We start from the raw sequence: 18,726 nt of genomic DNA, 5'->3' as shown, positions 1-18,726 counted from the left end.
TCAGGGTCTTCTCAAGAAAGGATCGGTAAGATGTGTTTTTTTATTATTATTGTTGGGATTAAAAATAACTTGGATATATGAAAGGTTAGGATTTGTGCTCAGTTTCCCACAGTCTTTAATTTTTTTTACATTTTGATTTTCTTGCACCTATCACGACCTCTTGGATAAGGGAGCAGGTGGCTCATTTCTTGCCCTTCCTTTGCTGTTATGTCAAGCTGTCAGAATGACTCCTGTCCAGTTCTTCATTATATCTTTGTTTGCCACTTCCCTCTGAGTTTGCTACAGAGCTTGCCAATCAGAAATATAGGTGTAAGAATAATACCTAGCATTAAATACACAATTCACCGAACTTCTATTTGGTGACCTGAGAAAGGAAGTGACTCAGAAATTTAATCCAATTTCCTGACCGGAAGTTTTCAGATGCAGAACGGTGGCTTCCCTGTTTATTCTTGAATACCAAAAGAGACTATTTATTAGCAGTCTAGAATAATAGAATATTATAAAATATTATGAAAATTCTAGAGCAGTGTGCCCGAAGGCCAGTTTGAATTCAGTTTTAAAAATTCGAGAAATGTAAAACTGCCCTCAGTTCTATTCAAAGACACGGAATCCTAGTTCTCAAAGGATCTTAGTGATCGAGTTTTCTTTTTCTGACAGTTTTGTTACCTTCATTGTTATTATATCTAGTGCCAGCCACAAATCATCAGATTAAGAATTCAGTTACACAAGATTATTCTGAGATCTCAACTTGCAAATTTATCTAGTGTTAAAAAGCAGCTAGAAGATGCTTTCTTTTCCTTTTACTTCTTGGCTTCTCTTCTATGCCTGAATTCTACACTATGCTTGTTCACCCATGTGGAGAGACAAAAGAAAAGCTGAGGGAAAATTTTAGTTGAGAATCAGACTTCGAATTCTGGCAGGGAGTTCAACTTCCAGTCAATAGGACTGTCAGTATGCTGGTCACTTCCATGTGCTTCATCCCCAGTGGTCAAGGAAATGTCCGGTGGAATCACTTTGGAGTGTCCAAATATTGGAGAATGGGAGAAGGATGGAGTGAGCTATTCAGGGAAAATGGACAATGGGAATGTGAAACTGACAGCGCTCTCAGACACCGACTCTGGAGAATATACCTGCAGTGATGGCCAAAAGAGGTTCTCCACTTTTGTATTTGTTAAACGTAAGTTAATCTTATGCATGTAATATTTGAAGAGATAAGTGGTGTTCGTTATGTCAGTACAGTAAAACCTCCAGTATCTGGCACTTATGGGGATTGGTAGGCGACAGATAAGTGTATCTTCTGATTGCTTGAGATTGTGTATTGCATGATTGGTGAAGTAACACGGAGGTGCTCCAATTTTAAATGTATGTATTTTTTACCTATTTATCTTCTTCGATTTTGCTGTTTGCTTGAATTCCAGAAAACAGGGGTTTTACTGTATTGCTTTTCTTACATTTAACTGGCACCTCCTTACAGCAGATGGGGCTGAATTTGTCAGGTGTGTCCAAGAAAGATTCCTGACATGGTATGTGGACCATACTGGGTCCAATTCTGGGTAATGAACCTGGTCAGGTGGCAGACCTCCCGGTGGGAGAGCATTTTGGTGAGAGTGACCACAACTCCTTGAGCTTTAGCAGAACTATGGACAAGGATAAGAGCAGACAAAATGGAAAAGCGCTTAATTGAGGAATAGTTAATTACTGTGGGTTGAGGCAGGAACTAGCGAGAATAAATTGGAAACAGATTTTCAACGGAGAAAGCACATAACTCATGTGGAGAATGTTTAGGGACCACTTGTGCTGGATTCAAGATAGGTTTGTCCCACTGGGACAATGAAAAGATGGTAGGAAAAGGGAACCGTGGCTGATGGAACAGGTGTGGCAACTAGTCAAGAGGAAGAAAGAAGCATATGTTACATAAAGGAAACAGGAAGGGCTCATGAGGAATATATGGTAACCAGGAAAGAGCTTAAGAAAGGACTTAGGAGAGGTCAAAGGGGGCATGGGAAGATTTTGGCCTGTAGGATTAAGGCATTCTATGCGTATGTGAAGAACAGAAGGATGACAAGAATGAAGGTGGGGCCACTAAAGGATAAAGGAGGGCACATGTGCCTGGAGGTGGAGGAGGTTGGGGAGGTCTTAAATGAATATTTTGCTTTGATTTTCACTTGTGTGCTGGACAGTGTTGAGATTAAGGAAGAGGAAGTGTTGTGTCTTCTTAAAAACATTAAGATTGATAAGTGTCTGGGGCCAGATGCAGTATACTCCAGGTTACTGTAGGAAGTGAGGGAAGGGAATGCTGGGGCAGTAGCTATGAATTTTGAGTCCTCTATACATGCAGGGGAGGTGCCAGAGGATTGGAGAATGGCAAACATAGTCCCCTTGTTAAAAAAGTTAAGAGGAATAATCCTGGGAATTATAGACCAGTGTGTCTTACAACAGTGGTGTGCAAACAATTGAAGTGGATTCTTAAGGATAGGATCTATGAGCATTTGTAGAAGTACAGGATACTCAAGGATAGTTAACACGGCTTTGTGAGGGGAAGATCGAGTCTCATGAGCCTAATTGAGTTTTTCGAGAAGTTAACAAAATAAATTGATGAGGGTAAGGTGGTAGATGAGGTTTACATGGATTTTAATAGGATATTTGACAAGGTCCCCCATGAGAGATTTGTTCAGAAAGTCATGATCCATAGGGTATTTGACAAGGTCCCCCATGAGAGATTTGTTCAGAAAGTCATGATCCATAGGGTATTTGACAAGGTCCCCCATGAGAGATTTGTTCAGAAAGTCGTGATCCATGGAACCCAGGGTCGGCGCTAGGATGAATGGTAGCGGGGGGCATTAGCATGTTAGATGGGGGCACAATAGAATGCTCAAACTCACTCAGGGGAGGGGGGAGTTCTGTTGGATGCTGGGACCTACCTGCTGATGGATGTGCACACCATCCCCCCATGCAGGAGGCAGAGGCACTGTTTTTATTGCGCCAAGCGTCACTAGATGCTACTGACGCTTGATGCATGTCAGTGATATGGGAGGGTTGGGGAAGATCTGATGGCAAGCTATGGCCATGACTATATGGGGACACAGCTCCTCACTTGAGGGGGCAATGCCCACGGTTGCTCTCCCCCCCCCCCCCCCCCCACCACCCCGGCACTGACACTGATAGAACCTTAGTTGTGTGGTTAAAATAAATTGGCTTGCAGATAGAAAGCAGAGAGTAATAGTGGAAGGAAAGTATTTTTCTTGGAGGTCAGTGACTAGTGGAGTATCACATGGATCAGTTCTGGGACTCCTGCTCTTTGTGATTTTTATCAATGATCTGGATGAAGAGGTGGAAGGATGGGTCAGTAAGTTTGCGAATGAAACAAAGGCTGGAGGAGTTGTGGATGGAGCTGGAGGTTGTTGAAGGTTACAAAAGGATATAGACAGGATTTAGAGTTGGGCGGAAAAGTGGCCAATGGCATTTAATGTAATAAGTGTGAGGTGATGCATTTTGGAAGGACAAACCAGAGGCTGAGTACAGGGTTAGTGGTTGGTTACTTAAGAGTGTGGATGAACTGAGGGACCTTGGAGTGAAAATCCATACATCCCTCAAGGTCACCGTACAGGTTGATAGGATAGTTAAGAAAGCCTATGGGATGCTGGGCTATATTAATAGGGTGATTGAATTCAAGAGTAGAAAAGTCTTGTGGCAACTCTACAAATCTCTGGTGAGATCATACTTAGAGTATTGTGTGCAGATCTGGTCACCTCATTACAGAAAGGATGTGGAAGCTATGGAGAGGGTGAAGAGAAGATTTACCAAGATGTTGTCTTATGAAACAAGGTTAGCAGAGCTGGGACTTTTTCCTTTGGAGTCTAGAAGAATAAGAGGAGACTTAATAGAAGTCTACAAGATGATGAGAGACATAGATAGGGTGAACAGTCAGCACTTGTTTCCCAGGACAGGAATAGCAAACATCAGAGTATAAAGTGAGGGGAGGGAATTTAGGGGAGACATTAAGGGTAAGTTTTCTTTTTACACAGAGTAATCAGTGCATGGAATTCATTGGCAGGAATGGCAGTGGAGGCTGAAACATTAGGGGCATATAAGAGACTCCTGGACTGGAACATGGATGGAAGAAAAATAGAGGGTTATGGGGTAGGGAGGATTTAGTACTATTTTTTAAGGAATATATGGGTCAGCACAACACTGAGGGCCAAAGGGCCTATACTGTACTGTGTTGTAGTGTTCCATGCTCTATGCCCCTGTTACCTGACAATAACTTCCTGTTTGAAACGTTGAGATGGGAGCTAAAGGAATAGTGAAGTTTCTTCAAGACAGAAGAAAGACATAATCATGGCTTTATTCTCCAATTCAGCACTGGCTGAATCCTGAAAGAAGGTCATCTGCTTCCCACAAGGTATAGGAACAATAAGATTTTTTAAAAATGGTATCCTGTTAAAAATAAACTTTTGACCCATTTTCTCCTATGTTTGATTTCAGTTTGTAAGAATTGTGTAGAATTGGACCCCCACACTATCTCCGGGATTGTGGTTGGAGACCTTATTGCCACTGTCTTTCTTGCTGTGGCCATTTACTGTGTGGTATCTTCGAACAAGGGAAAAGGTTACCATTTAATTTTTTCATTCTAATGACCTCTGCCCTGATTTTCTCAATCTATTTCTACTTCTATTATGTATAAGGCGTTTATATTCTTGACCAACTTTTGTTCTCAAGGAAATACATTACTTGTCAATTATGGTGGAGTTATGCCCTACTTACAAACATGTACATATCCCAACCATGGTTATTGGTTGACGTAAAAGCCTGGCTGAGTTTTCTCTGACTTGGTGCAGATGTAGTGAGCCACATCACTGTGTCCATCCTCACACCTGGTGGGATCAGCTCCCTGAACTCAATGGAAGAATTGAAACATGTCACTTCAGTAACATTCTGCATTTACAAAAGGAGCCATTAGAGCATATAAATTTAGAATTCTACCTGTCCACAGCAAACCTGAACCCACCCCCGTGCACAAGGACTTGTTTACTGAAACCCAAACCAACCTGAACATGGGTGGCACGATTAGTATAGCATAGCTGTTCCAGCCCCGTGACCAGGGTTTGAATCTGGCATTGTCTGTGAAGAGTTTGTACATTATGCTCTCTCTGTGTCTGCGTGGGTTTCCTCTGGACGCTCTGGTTTCCTTCTACTCATCAAAATGTACAGGGGTTGTAGGTTAATTGGGTGGCATGGGTTCATGGGTGAGAGGGCTTGTTAGCGTGCTCTATGTCTAAATTTAAATTTCAAATTTTAATGTAATCCATTGGCCTCCACAAAAAGCCATACATTGAGAAGTCAAAGCAATTTCCTGGCTGCCTGTGTGCTCTGACTATTTGTAAACAGTCCCACAGTAGTAGGTGTTGGTGCCATTACATATAAAAAGCCTCTCAATCCAGCCAGAGTGAGAGAACTTGTAATTCTTTTAGTAGCTGAACTGAACACATGTAATTCATTATCTATGATCAATATCTAGCTGAGACAGCTAACAGTGTCTGTAGTCCTTCATGCCCAAACTAGTGAAACAACTTGGATATCTGTGCTTAACCATCTGGTGTGAATCTTGAATTTGCAACCATCTGACTGAAAAGCATGAGGATTGTCATCTGAAACTGGATCTTGTAACAACTGGATACTGCAATCCCCTTAGGGGATCAAAAACTTCTGGTTGAAAGATTACATTGACCTATGGAATTCACAGTATTTTGGGAGAAAACATTTCAGATTTCCACTCTGCCTTGTGGAAAAAGTGCTCTTTGATTTTCCTCTCAAATGTCTGGTTAATTTCAAAGACAATCACTTTATTCTAGTTTCCTCATCAGTAGAATGAGAGTTGCTTGCTAGCTTCAGTGAAGTTGCTCCTTGAACTAAATACAAGCTGAGATCTTGCAGACAGACCTCATGCTCCATATTTATGAACAATATCCTTTGGATGATTTCCCACTGTTCCTTTCTAGAGCCAACCTAAGAGATATGATCCACAGGCCTCCGGGTATGACCTAAACTCTTTCCAACTATACTTCAAGTTCTTTGCTTTGAATTACCTGTGACAGAGGCCAACATTCTAGAAGGCTCTCTGATTGCTGGTATTACTGCACATTAAGATGTTTCTTCAGTAAATAACTCTCAACACTGATGGTATCACTCCCTTTTTCTAAATAGCAGTAAATAAATCAAACATGCATTCTGATAACAGGGCTTCTCTGCAGCTATGGCATTGGTCCTACCTTAGATAAATTCAACACTCATACTCCTTTCCTTGTGCTTTTCTTCCAGCTTCTGACAAGCAAAGCCTTGTTCCTCTCAACAATGATCTTTATCAGGTAAGGAGATCCAACAGTTATCATCGACACTCATGCCTTAACTGAATTTGGGCTCTGTGCATTGGTTAGGCAATGAATATGAAGCATTGTGCAACTGACTGAATGGGGTTTGAATATTCTTCCTATGACCAAATTTATTCCTCCTGGCTGTTCCAGAGTCCATTCACCCTTGGGCAAGGGGTAGAAGAATCAGCTAGGGTGTTGATGAACATGTGTGAGAGATTAGATTATCAGTAAGTGGGAGAAATCAAACCATGTACACAAAGGAGAAGCATCTGATGGTTTGCTGCCTTTATGGTTGAGAAAGCATGGCTTAATCCCCCATGGGTCTAACCCTAAGTATGCCCAACTGATTAGAGGTAGTTAGTGGGAATGTAGGCAAAACCTTGAAATATATTCCACTGAGGAGATATTTGCATATCTTGTGAAAACTGCAGGCTAAGGTTTTACAACATGCTCTATTGGTGTATAAAGGTTGACGAAGAAACAGGGAATCTGTTTCCAGACATCTGCTAAATATGTTAATTAAAAGATGGATATGAATAATTGTCCTTCTTGGGGCAGTCTGTTAACTGTCCTGTTCCTGGGATGGGTGGACTGTAGATATCATTGTGCAGAGAGCTGAGACTGTGATGCTATAATTTTGCAATTCAGATCCAATGTAGCGAATGAGATTTTCAGCAAAGTCAGAAATTTATCAGGTGTTGAGATTTCTGGCTGAGAGGGGATAATCTTGTCCACTATTTCTCAGGCAAACTGATCTATTTTGATTAAAACTACTTCCCAGTTCTCGGTCCTTTGCTTTGTAACTTTGTGATTCTTTAAGAACTCATTCAGGTGACTTCAACATTATACAAGAATATCTGCCTCCACTGTACTGTCAGGCAAGGAGTTCTGGAGTCTTTCACCCTTCCTGCCCCCCACTACTGCCCTTGGGGTGAAGAATTTTTCTCAACGCTCACCAATTACCTAAAGACTTATTCCAATGGTTCTCAACCCTTTTCTTTCCACTCACATACCACTTTAAGTATTCCCCATGCCATCGGTGTTCTGTGATTAGTAAGGGATTCCTTAAGGTGATGTGTGGGTGGAAAAAAAAAGTTTGAAAACCACTGTTTTAATCATATCTAATTGACTCGTTATGTGCACGGTTTCATAACTTCAAAGGAAATGGGCCAATGATAATTTTTCTCAAGCAAAATATTTCAGTAACAATTGGGTCTAGAGCAATGATTCTCAACCTTTCCTTCCATCTCACATGCCACCTTAAGCAATCCCTTTCTAATCTCAGAGCACTTACAGCATAGAGAATATTTAAAGTGTTATGTGAGTAGAAACAAAAAGGTTGAGAACCACTGACTTATTCTATAGTTATTAATCTCCCCTCTGAAGGAGACAGTTTCTTTCTGTTCCTCCTTTCTAGGTCTCTTTGAATATTTGTGATATCATCTAGAGTTCATTTAGCCCATCTGGTCCATCACTCTGACCAAGGTCTCATGATGAACCCACTCCTCCTGATTTGTGCCAGGTACCCAAATCTCTTTCAGTTGCTCTTGTTCCAAAGAAATCAGCCCCCTCCTCATAACTGCAAACCACACAGTGATGTCCTCAGAAGTACCTCCCTTGTTCCTTCTCATCCTTCCCCTGATGCAGCAACCAGAAATATGAGGGGCAAATGGAATTCCCTTGTCGGGGGTGGGGGGAGGGATGACACGAAAATCATTGGATTTTTATTGAAATCTGGGCAATAATGCTACCATGTTCTTTTTCAGGATCTTGGACAGCGTAGAGGGAGCTCTGAATATACCCAGCTTGCTCCACGCCTGAAAATATAAAAATGCACTCAGCTGAGATTCTAAATCTTTTAGCCGAGCACATATAGTGTTTAGTTGCTTTGCTTTCTTTAAAAAAAAGGATTGCTTTTCTATGTAGCTATTTTGCAAACAAAAGTATTTTTTAAAATTAAAATGTTATTCCTGGTGACAAAGATATACTGTAGTATGTGGCATGCGCACTGGTTGCTAAATGCTTCAAGCTGACCTGTGGACACTATGGGCTCCTTTTCCAGGGATACCGGGACCAAAATTGAAAGCTGGGATGCGCAGCTGTTATCTGGAGGTTTGGCCCAGGAGCAGGGCAATGAGGATATTTTTTAATAGACTCACGCCCACCAAGCCCTGCCCTATGCCCTGTGAATGTAATCCCTTTTGTGTGTACAAACAACTGTTCATCCAATTTCACAGGGGTGATTGCGTATATGCTTGAGCTATTGCTTCTAATTTTGCATTGTGAAATAAACAATATAACTCCAAAAAAGTACGGGGTTTAGAGATAAATTAGTGTATTTGGGGGGACACAGGTTTATGGGCTGTAAGGGGCTGTTACCGTGCTGTATGTCTAAATTTTAAAACATTTAAAAATTGCATTTAAATTTATACCATGAAACCCACCCTCATTAGTCTTTGTTGTTAAAGCTTTTGAAAATGCCAGGTATAACTGTATAACTAACAGTTTTTTACTATGTGCCACCCATCATTTTCAGTTTTGATTTCAAATTTCCAGCATATTCCAAATTTTGGAGACATGAGGGACTGCAGTTGCTGGAATCTGAACCAGGAAGCAAACTGCTGAAGGAACTCGACCATCAACTGAGGAGGCAAATAAATGGTTGGTGTTTTGGTTTTTGGCCTGCTTGGCACACCAAGTTTCTTCAGCAGTTTGCTTCTTCCTTTCAGTATTTTGTCTTGTAACCAGTGCTCCTGCAGTCTCTTCAACCACACACAGTCCAGTCCAAACCTTCGGCAAACTGAGCTCCAGATCAGAACCTCCGAAATGATTAGGAACCCGTCAGTGCCTTCGGCATCCTCTCGCATCCCAATTCCAATACCTGGTTCCCCTTCAGTCAGTTTTGAACCATTCTCCAGCAGTTTTCAGCCTGGTGTGAGTCCCTTGACCGCAGTCTCCAGCAGCCTACAGCCTCCGGGGGTTCCTCACCTCAAGTCACCAGCAGCCCACCGCCTGTGTGGGTTCCTCAACTGCAGAACCCCTCATTGATCCGCTGCCATGGTCACCGCCCTGTGCGTTGTCTTCTCTGCTTCTTCTTCTCAGATGGGGGTGTGGCCTTCCCATTTTCTGGTATCCTGCACCAGTCCTCCACTTCCCCGGAATCTGCCGCCATTTTGGGCGCAGACTCCGTGGTTGCGGGATTTTAAATAAAACTACCATCAGCTCCTTTAATGGGCTGTTCAAAGCCTGTACGGAGTTAATGGCAGTCAATTTGGGTGATTAGACCCCACGGGAGTGCTGTCTCTGCTCCCCATTCACTGTGGTTCTGTACCGGTGCTATAGATATTTAATGTAAAGATACATAACCAATGTTTCAGGACTTGTATATATAAGTTTAAAAATTTTAAGAGTTCATATACATATATATATATATATATATATATACACACACACACATATATATATATGTGTGTGTGTGTGTGTGTGTGTGTGTGTGTGTATGTATGTGTATAAATATATATATTATATATATATATAGCACGGAAACAGGCCATTCTGGCCCACGAGTCTGGGGTGCCCAATTTACATCCAATTAATCTCCACTTCCAGTACATTTCGAATGGTGGGAAGAAACTGGAGCCCCCCCAGGGGAAAACCCACGCAGACACAGGGAGAACATACAAACTCCTTACAGACAGCGCAGGATTTGAACCCTGTTGGCACTTTAAAGGTGTTGTGCTAACCGCTATGCCAACCATGCTGCCCTTCATCAAGGTTTATGTAGCTTTATCTTTGCTATATAAAGTATACTGTTTGATCTGCTGTGTTTCTCAACCTTTGAGTTTTTACTTCAATGATGGCATCTGCAAACATTCATGTTTTACTCTGTATCATGGATTTACATGGCCTTTTTCAGCTTAACCTGTTAGTACAGCACTAGATTATATTTGGTGTATGTTTGTGAGCAACGGTGGCTCTCAATGATGTACAGGAAGCAGTTATGTGTCTGCACCCATGTAGAGGACTGACGATAAGAATAATTGTGTGTGCAAATTATTTGGTTCAATTCGCATTAGACAAATGCCAGATGAACCTTTTGGTAGGGATGACACCAGCAAGCTTAACATCTGAGCACTGCTTAGAATACTAAATGGAGGCAAGATGTTGTGTTGAATACTGAGATGGGATCTTGTGTTTCTATTTTAAGGGATAAGATGGGGGGCCTGAATTGTTTCTCTCATATATTTTCTTTCTGTTTATTATATTTTTGTGATTAAAGATGGAAGATATGTAGACTTTTGCTAGGGGATGTGATATGACCCAAATTTACACCATCACCAGAAGTTAAAATTACCCCATGTATCAGGCACATTGAACTTTATCGTTGGTGACTAATTCTCTTGTCCTGCTTCGTAATATGACATCTTGTTACTGATTATTTTTGCAATCAATTCTTCATTTGTTGTTTGTTAATCAAGAACGATGAAATAAAATACTTGTTATTTCAACATGTCTCTGCAGTTTACTACTGAAGTGGGATTGGAACTGCATGTTTCACGGCATTGCAAGCAAAATTCAGAAGCTGGATATATTCTGTATACAAATCACCAGACCTCACAGATTAGATTTCTGTTTGTAACACTCTCACCTGTTTTCTTTTTCTGTATTTAACCATTCCAGGTCCTTTTGTTACATTCCATCCAGAAAATCAGAACTGGGTATCCATCATTCTGCATGTCACTCCCTTGATGTTTTTAGACATTTAGCACAGTAACGGGGCTTTTCAGCCCTCGAGCCTGTGACACCCAATTGACCTGGTACTTTTTGAAGGGTGGGAGGAAACCCGTGCAGACACGGGGAGAATGTGCAAACTCCTTACAGATAGCACAGGATTCGAACCCTGTTCCCAATTGCTGCCACTGTAAAAGCATTGCGGAAACCACAAGGCTGCTTCACCACTGTATCACAGCCTGCAATTAACTGCAAAGTATCTGTGTTTTGCTTCATAAACCTCCTGATTCTAAATTAGAGTCCAGCCTCCAAATCCAACTGTAAATGATCCAAATTCAGTTGAATGGCAGACTGAGATATTTGTGAATGATGAAGTTCCATTGAAACACAACTAAAGCCCTCAGCCCCCTCATGCTGCCTGAAATACAAGTTTGATTGTGGTTGGTGAAAAAAGATGAGAAACACCGATTCCATTTGCACAAATGTACTCTCTGCTCCACATTAGCCCAACACCATGTGTCGAAGGCTGCCTGCATGTTCTGATGCAGGCATCAGGAAGAGGAAGAAGGTGAAGATGATGTGGGCACCTGGATATACAACCAGATGTCTGTGTGGGAGGTAACATTCTTATCAGCCATTGGGACTCAGTGATTGGTGTGATCTCACTCCCCCTCAGCTTTGTACATCTGTAAAACCTCACCAAATATTCAAACTGCCATTACTAACTTGCAGAGATGGCAGTTCCATCATTTTTGACCTGTAGGAATGCTTTAGGGGTTAGAAGGGTCATATGGACTGGGAGGTAGCAACCTTAATATAGCTATTCAGGAAAGATAAAACCCAAAACTAAGTAATTGAGCCTGATACCAGATGTTAATAAATTACGACGATAGAGAATGGTGATCAGGCCCTTGGAAAGTTAATGGGAAAAGTCAACAAAGGTTTATTTCATAGAATCATAAACCTATGATGTCTACTGTTACTTTTGGTTGAAATGAGGGGCATAAATAAGAAAACCAGTTAATCTAATTTGGATTTTTGAAAAGCAGCCACATGGTTGCTTAACACTGAGGTTATTAAACATACCTAGGATCATTGAATCAGGGTAATATTATCAGGAATTAAAAAAAAACCAATCAATGACAAAGTCGATAATCCCTCCAAAGTTAGAAAAATGGGAGGCGATTTCATGAGAAGATAGAGAAACACAAAGAGTGCAGCTGCTGGAATCTTGAGCAGACTTTGAACCGCTGGAGGAACTAAATGGGTCAGGTTGCATCCATGGGTCGACATAGTCAGTCAATGCTTCAGACGTGGCCCCTGTACAGAGTCTTGATAAAGGGTCTCAACGTGAGACATTGGCCATGTTGACCCATGGATGCTGCTGACCCACTGAACTCCCCCAGCACCTCATTGTTTGCACATGAGATGTTTTCTTGGGTTGGGAAATCCAGAACCAAAGGCAATTGAAACAGAAATCACGGGAATCAGATCTTACACTCCAAGAGTAAAGGATTTACTCAAAGGCTTCTGAATCTCTCTGGAACTCTCAACACAGAATGTCAAACTGTTAATAAATAGGATCTAAAGTGAGTGAAGGTATTTGGGAGCAGAGCAGAATTGTACAGTCATGAACAGACTGGTTGACGATAGCCTGCCCAGCCCTTATTTTCACATTGTTATAAACAATTATTTAAAAATTAATTGGATGTGAATTCCAGATCATTGCTCAAAGAATCTGCTACATGTAATTCTCAATTGGATTAATTCCTGGAAGTGGGGATTGAGTGGAGAGATGGTTTGGGCTGGTGCCAGAAGCTTTCCCAATTATTGCTCTTCTGAACATCTGATAACAACCTGAGGCCACAACCTCAAGCCTCATCTATAAACCTACATGCCTAAAAATAAACAGGAGAATCAGAAATTATTATCATGAACATGTTATGAAATTTGTTGTTTTATGGCAGTCACAGTGCAAACATTTATATAAACCACCTTATAAAATAAAAAAATATTTCAAGAAAAATAAAAAAAAGACAAAATAAGGCAGGGTCTGGGGTTCATTGTTCATTCAGGAATCTGATGGCAGAGGAGAATTTGTCCTTGTGCCACTGAGTGCTCATCTTTAGGCTTCTGTGCCTTTTTTCCCTAATGTTAGCAGAGTGAAGAGGGCATGGCCTGGGTGGAGGGGGTCCTTGAGGATAGAGGCTGCTTTCTTGTAGATGTCCTCGAAGGAGTGAAGACTGGTGCCTGTGATGTCGCAGGATGAGTTAACAACCCTCCAGAATTTTCTTCTTGTCCTGGGCATTGGCACCAGACATTGATGCAACCACCCAGAATGCTCTCCATGGTACAACCTCTAGAAATTTTCAAGTCTTCTGAGAGCATTTGAAACAAACTGACAATCTGTCAACTGTAGAAGGTATTAATTAAAACCAGATGCTAAATCACAGGGAAGGGAGCTGAAGAAAAAGGTAAAATAAAATAGGCTTTTGCTTTAATATTTGGGTAAAATACTTAATAACATCTCTTCCAGCATCCCATCCTGCCCAGGGGCACTTAATTCAATAGTTGAAGCTTTGCTGGTTATGAATGTTCCTTCCTTGACTCGACAGGATAACGGTATGGATTCTATGCCACAATATTCATAATGCATTGATTTTGTACACCTTCCTTACCCTGAACTGTTATATAGCCCTTCCCTGCACTGGTACTGTAGCATGTTGCTGTCCTTCCATTTATACATATCATGTTATCATACTCATCTTAGTCTATGATTCAAGTGCAAATACTACGACATCTTTCTTTTTGTCTCACTCTCTCCCTTCACTCACTCCCCGTTGGAACAATCTGAACATTGCTCTCAACTTTTTTTTTAAATATTCTCCTTTTCACTGAACCCTCTCTGTGTTGAAACAACTTTCTCATCTCCTGCAATAATGGATTCTGGAATATATCAGAACAGGGAACTCACCTTTCTAGAATTTGTCACAGTTGTGTCAGTAGACGGGTGAGGAATCTCAGGCAGATGAGGAGGAGGAGGAGAATGAGAGTGTCAGGATCACCTGTTTAGCCAATGAGAAGGTTAGAGGAGTTTAGCTGAGTGGTGTTTTGGGGAGCTGTGTCTAGTGAATAATAAAAGAAAGTCAACTCTGGCTGAAAGAAATGAGTGACTGTATTCTTTATTTGTTTATATGCTGTGGTAAATCAGTGTTGTGACCCCAATGTTATGTTTGACCAGTTGCAATGTTTTTAAGGCCTGATGAATTTCTATCACTGCCAAATTCTGCAGCATCTCTATTACCCCTAACTAATCTACTAAAAGGATTTGATAAGTCCGTATCCAAAAGACCATTAACTTTGGGAGATGATGCTGTGTGTACTTTCAACGATATGAAGACTTCACTTGCGAATGCCACTATGCTTGTACATCAAAAGCCCAATGTCTTGCTCTCTCATACCACAGATGTCAGTGCTGTGGGAGCAGGGTTAGAATGAGTCCATGGGCAATTAGAACCTCCGCCAATTTTTCAGTCAAGCTGTCATCGGCTCAGGCAAGGTACAGTATGTTTGGTTGAAAACTCTTGGCTCTCTATCTCACAGTGAAACATTTCCGCTTGTTATTGTAAGGTCGACCTTTCTCCATTTATACAGACACACTCTGCAAGTACAAACACACATTTCTACTCAACCAGAAAGATTCAGCCCTTGGACTTCATCCTACAATTTTCATTGGACATACAACACAACTGAGGTAAAGTGAATACTGTGGCCAACACCCTGCCTTACAAACAACTACTGCCATCAATTTCACCACCCTGGCTCATGCACATCACACCAATCCCATTCGATATCGCTGGATCAACTCTGATCACCATCTTCGAGATGTGATTCCAGATAAATGGGTTGAAAGGTTAGTCTGCAATTTGTCCAGAGAAAGGCCTAGGCTTTATGTGCTAGTGGCTATGAGGCGGGAGATTTTTGAATCTCTTGGCAATCTATTGCATCCTGGTAGAAGAGCATCAATCAAACTAATTACAGAACATTTTACCTGGCCTCTGTTAATCAGGATGTTGGATTGTGGCCAAGGACCTGTTTTCTGTGTCAACGGTCTAAAGTCTCCAGACACACAAAATCTAAGCTGGGGGATTTTGTTGTTCTGGATTCCCATTTCCAGCACGTGCACCTAGATTTGGTAGGCCCACTTCAGCCTTCTCGGGGATATACTTATCTGCTTTTGTGTGAAGAGCGGACTACCAGGAGGTAGGAGGCCGTTCCTATCATTGATATCTCTGCTAGGGGTTTCGTGGATTGTTGGATTCCATCTTTTGGTGTACCGGTCACTATTTCGATGGATTGAGGGTCTCAGTTTGAGTTGGTGTTGTTCTGAGCTCTTGCTGATCTTTTTGGACACTACCCGTATTCACACTACAGCTTACCATCCACAGGCCAACGACCTGGTTAAACATTTCCATTGATAATTGAAGGCAGCAATAACAGCAGGTGGTGATGCATCTCCATGGAGCAGATGTTTGGCCATGGTTCTCCTTGAAGTGTGTACTACTGTTAAGGCAGATCTTAGATGTTTAGTGACAGAGCTAGTATAGAGCACTATGTTAACCTTGCCAGGTGAGTTTTGGAATCCGAATCCAGGCACAACGCTCTATGATCCAGCGAGTTATGCTAATCATTTTCAGGAAAACATGAGATTTCTCCAACCTCCAACTGTGTCTCCTGCAGTGTATGTGCTGAATGATTTACAACGCTGTACTCATGTATTTTCCCAGCATGGTGCTGTTCTCAAACCACTTCAGCCCACTTACAATGGTCCTTTTCAGGTCTTGCGACTCCACTCGAAAATTTTTGTGATTGACAGGAATGGAAAAGCTGGCAGGGTATCCATTGACAGGTTGAAGCCGGCATATGTCGACAGTCCATGTTCTGTGACAGAGTCAGAATCAGAGGACCAGTCGGACCATGCATCGCTTGTCTTGCACTATTCTATGTGGTCAGGCCAAATTGTCAGGCTGGGGGGAGGGAGTGTGGGTTGTCACGGTTGCATCATTGTACACGTGATGAATCTCAGATACAGGTGGATCACCTTTGTGGTAGTGAGCCAATGAGAAGGTCAGAGGAGTTTAGCTGGGTGGTGTTTGGGGAGTTGAAGAATACAATGTTGTCTCTAGTGAATAATAAAAGAAAGTCAACTTCATGTACTGAAAGAAACAAGTGAGTGCATTCTTTATTTGTTTGTAAGCTGTGGTACAAATCCGACAGACTCAGCATTATTGTCCATTATTCTGAGCTGCCCTCATAACCCATGAGACAGCCTTCACTTGTTAACATGGATTTTATGACATTAACACATTTGTGTAAGAATTATTTTAGGATATTTTAAAAAGAGTTCCAAATTATTGCTCCTTAGACAGAATTCATTGAGCATTTGCCTTTGACAAACTACCCTGCTCCCTGGAGGGTGCCCTAATTATATATTGTCACCTAGCTTACAGATTTAAATTGAGCAGGTAATCACCTACAGTTGGTGAATGTGAATATGAAAGCCCCTTGAATATGATTTTAAAAAAAGGAGCTTGCATAAACAGCAAGAATTTCGTCCACTTTGGAAACTTTCGGATTTAGTCCAGATTGACACCCTGATGAGGGAGACCCATTCTGTTAGAGATTCTTTCTTTTGGCTGTACCAATTATCTAAGCTCCTGTTTCCCCTCAAAGGTTGATGTAAAAATGCGAGGCAGTTCTCCCAATGACCTGACGAATATTTACTCCTCAGCCAACATCACAAAAACAAATGGTAATTTTGTTCCATGCAAATTGCTGTGTTTCTAGCATTTTGGCATTTTATATTTCATTGCCCGTAAACACTCTGAGACATCTATTGGCCCTGTTACAAGATGAAACCAGCAACCACAAAGAAGGCATATCACACAGGGGTAAAGATGACTCAGAGTGTCGCCGCTCCTGCAGCCAAGAAGTTTTAAAGTTTTAAAACTGTTTGTGTTAGATAATGATCTCCTTTTTCTTTCTTTGTAGTTGGGGTAGGGAGGAGGGAGGGTATTAGTTGGGTGGTTGGGGAGGTAGAAGTTTTTTTTTATATAAAAATGATTAATCATATTTTATATTTATTAAATTGTAGTGTTACAAGATCAAACCAGCAAGCATAAAGAAGGCATATCACACAGGGGTAAAGATGAACAATTTCTTTATTAACAAAAATTCACCTTCAAACTTTAATTAAAAAAAAAACCCCTTGTATAACAATGCCCACTGGTTACTATGCAAATTTCTATAACAGTGTAAAACTAATAAATTCCCCAGCCTAAATATAACATATGTAATTAAAGTCTAAGTTATATTGCCAATCAGTCCACAGAAAAACTTAGACACAAAACAACACAAAACACACAAGACTCACAAAACCTCGATCTCAACCGAAGCAAAGATCATATCATAACCAAAATTCAGTTTGTTTGGTAAACTGAAGCCAAAAGATCTTTGAGAGAGAGAGAGAGAGAGAGAGAGAGCACAAAATTTGAAGTTGTCTTCTTGTGTTGCTTGCAGAGAGAGGAACCACTGGCTTGATCTGGATCCTCCTGGCTGCCTTCAGAATGTTCATCCCTTTTAAAATGTCCAACATTCTAAACTGCCTCCCAGACAATGACTCATGCTTGGGCCTCCTTCTACTTCACAGCCACATCCAGTGGTGGCTTGTCTTCCAAGTCCAGAAATTTCTAGATCATCTGCACATGCCCAGTCCGTCTCCCACTCTCTGCAGTCCACCTTCACCTTGGCTCTCAAAGGCCAACTGTCACCTTCCAACACAAAACCACACAACACATAGACCAATACACAACACAGAACTCTGTAACAGCCCTTACAGAATTTAATTACATGTCTCTCATTAGCATTTAACTTTATGAATGCTTGAACAAAAACGTTTTCAAGGACTGTTTCTTTCCTGTGGTTAGTTGACTCTTGACTGGACTTCCCACTGGTATAAGATTATGCCTTGCACTGTTTAAATGTACTTTTCTTTTTAACTATATGAGCAAGTTAACTGCATTTTTGTTTGATTGTAGCACTATCTTTTTATTCTTGCACTTCTCACTTTACTAAATAGAGGTTGACTTGCCTGGACAGTGTGAAAAACAAAGATTTTCACAGTATCTTGGTATACATGTCAATAAAACAACAATTCAACCTTTCCTTTCGCCTGGATAAGTAGTGACTGTTGCTGCTTTCAAATATATTTATCAGAAAAATCTCTGATAAGAACAGCTCATTGCTGATTGGTGTATAAAGTCAGTCAGTGATCACGTATCAGCCTCGAATCTCCACCTTCACTTTCCAGCATGGTTGCTAAGCAAGGTCCTTTAAACCGCCTTCAGATAAATCTGGCTCGTTACGAGACAGATATCCAGTAGGGAAAGGGTTAATCCATAGCTTTCACGAACAGTTGATTGTTCTATAGTTCTGCAATAAGTTTATTTTAATATTTGTGGCTATGTTGTAAGCTTTAAGTACATTTTAATGATTTCTTTGTGCTGAATATTTCCTGCTTTGCAGCGCTGACTGCACTTCTAAAGGCCTTCATTAATGGTATTGC

General features: G+C 41.2%; 1 protein-coding gene across 4 annotated transcripts in view; it reads left to right on the top strand.

The window, feature by feature from the left end:
• tyrobp (transmembrane immune signaling adaptor TYROBP) overlaps positions 1 to 18,726 on the top strand; it is a 62,898-nt gene that overhangs the window by 6,257 nt on the left and 37,915 nt on the right. Inside the window, exons 2-6 of one of the 4 annotated variants that reach the window (XM_069894620.1) lie at positions 5 to 25; positions 986 to 1,177; positions 4,486 to 4,608; positions 6,319 to 6,365; positions 8,138 to 10,879. The exons of 2 other annotated variants lie outside the window; for them this stretch is intronic. In XM_069894620.1, the coding sequence (XP_069750721.1) occupies positions 5 to 25; positions 986 to 1,177; positions 4,486 to 4,608; positions 6,319 to 6,365; positions 8,138 to 8,200 (446 nt within the window). In that variant the 3' untranslated portion in view covers positions 8,201 to 10,879. Of the gene's footprint in view, positions 1 to 4; positions 26 to 985; positions 1,178 to 4,485; positions 4,609 to 6,318; positions 6,366 to 8,137; positions 10,880 to 16,276; positions 16,332 to 17,256; positions 17,305 to 18,726 lie in introns of those variants that run through there. One more of the 4 variants, XM_069894618.1, reaches the window with a different exon arrangement.

Source organism: Narcine bancroftii, chromosome 8 (genome assembly GCF_036971445.1).
Source record: "Narcine bancroftii isolate sNarBan1 chromosome 8, sNarBan1.hap1, whole genome shotgun sequence".
In the NCBI taxonomy this organism is placed as follows: domain Eukaryota; kingdom Metazoa; phylum Chordata; class Chondrichthyes; order Torpediniformes; family Narcinidae; genus Narcine; species Narcine bancroftii.
This window is presented reverse-complemented; position numbering and strand designations above follow the sequence as displayed.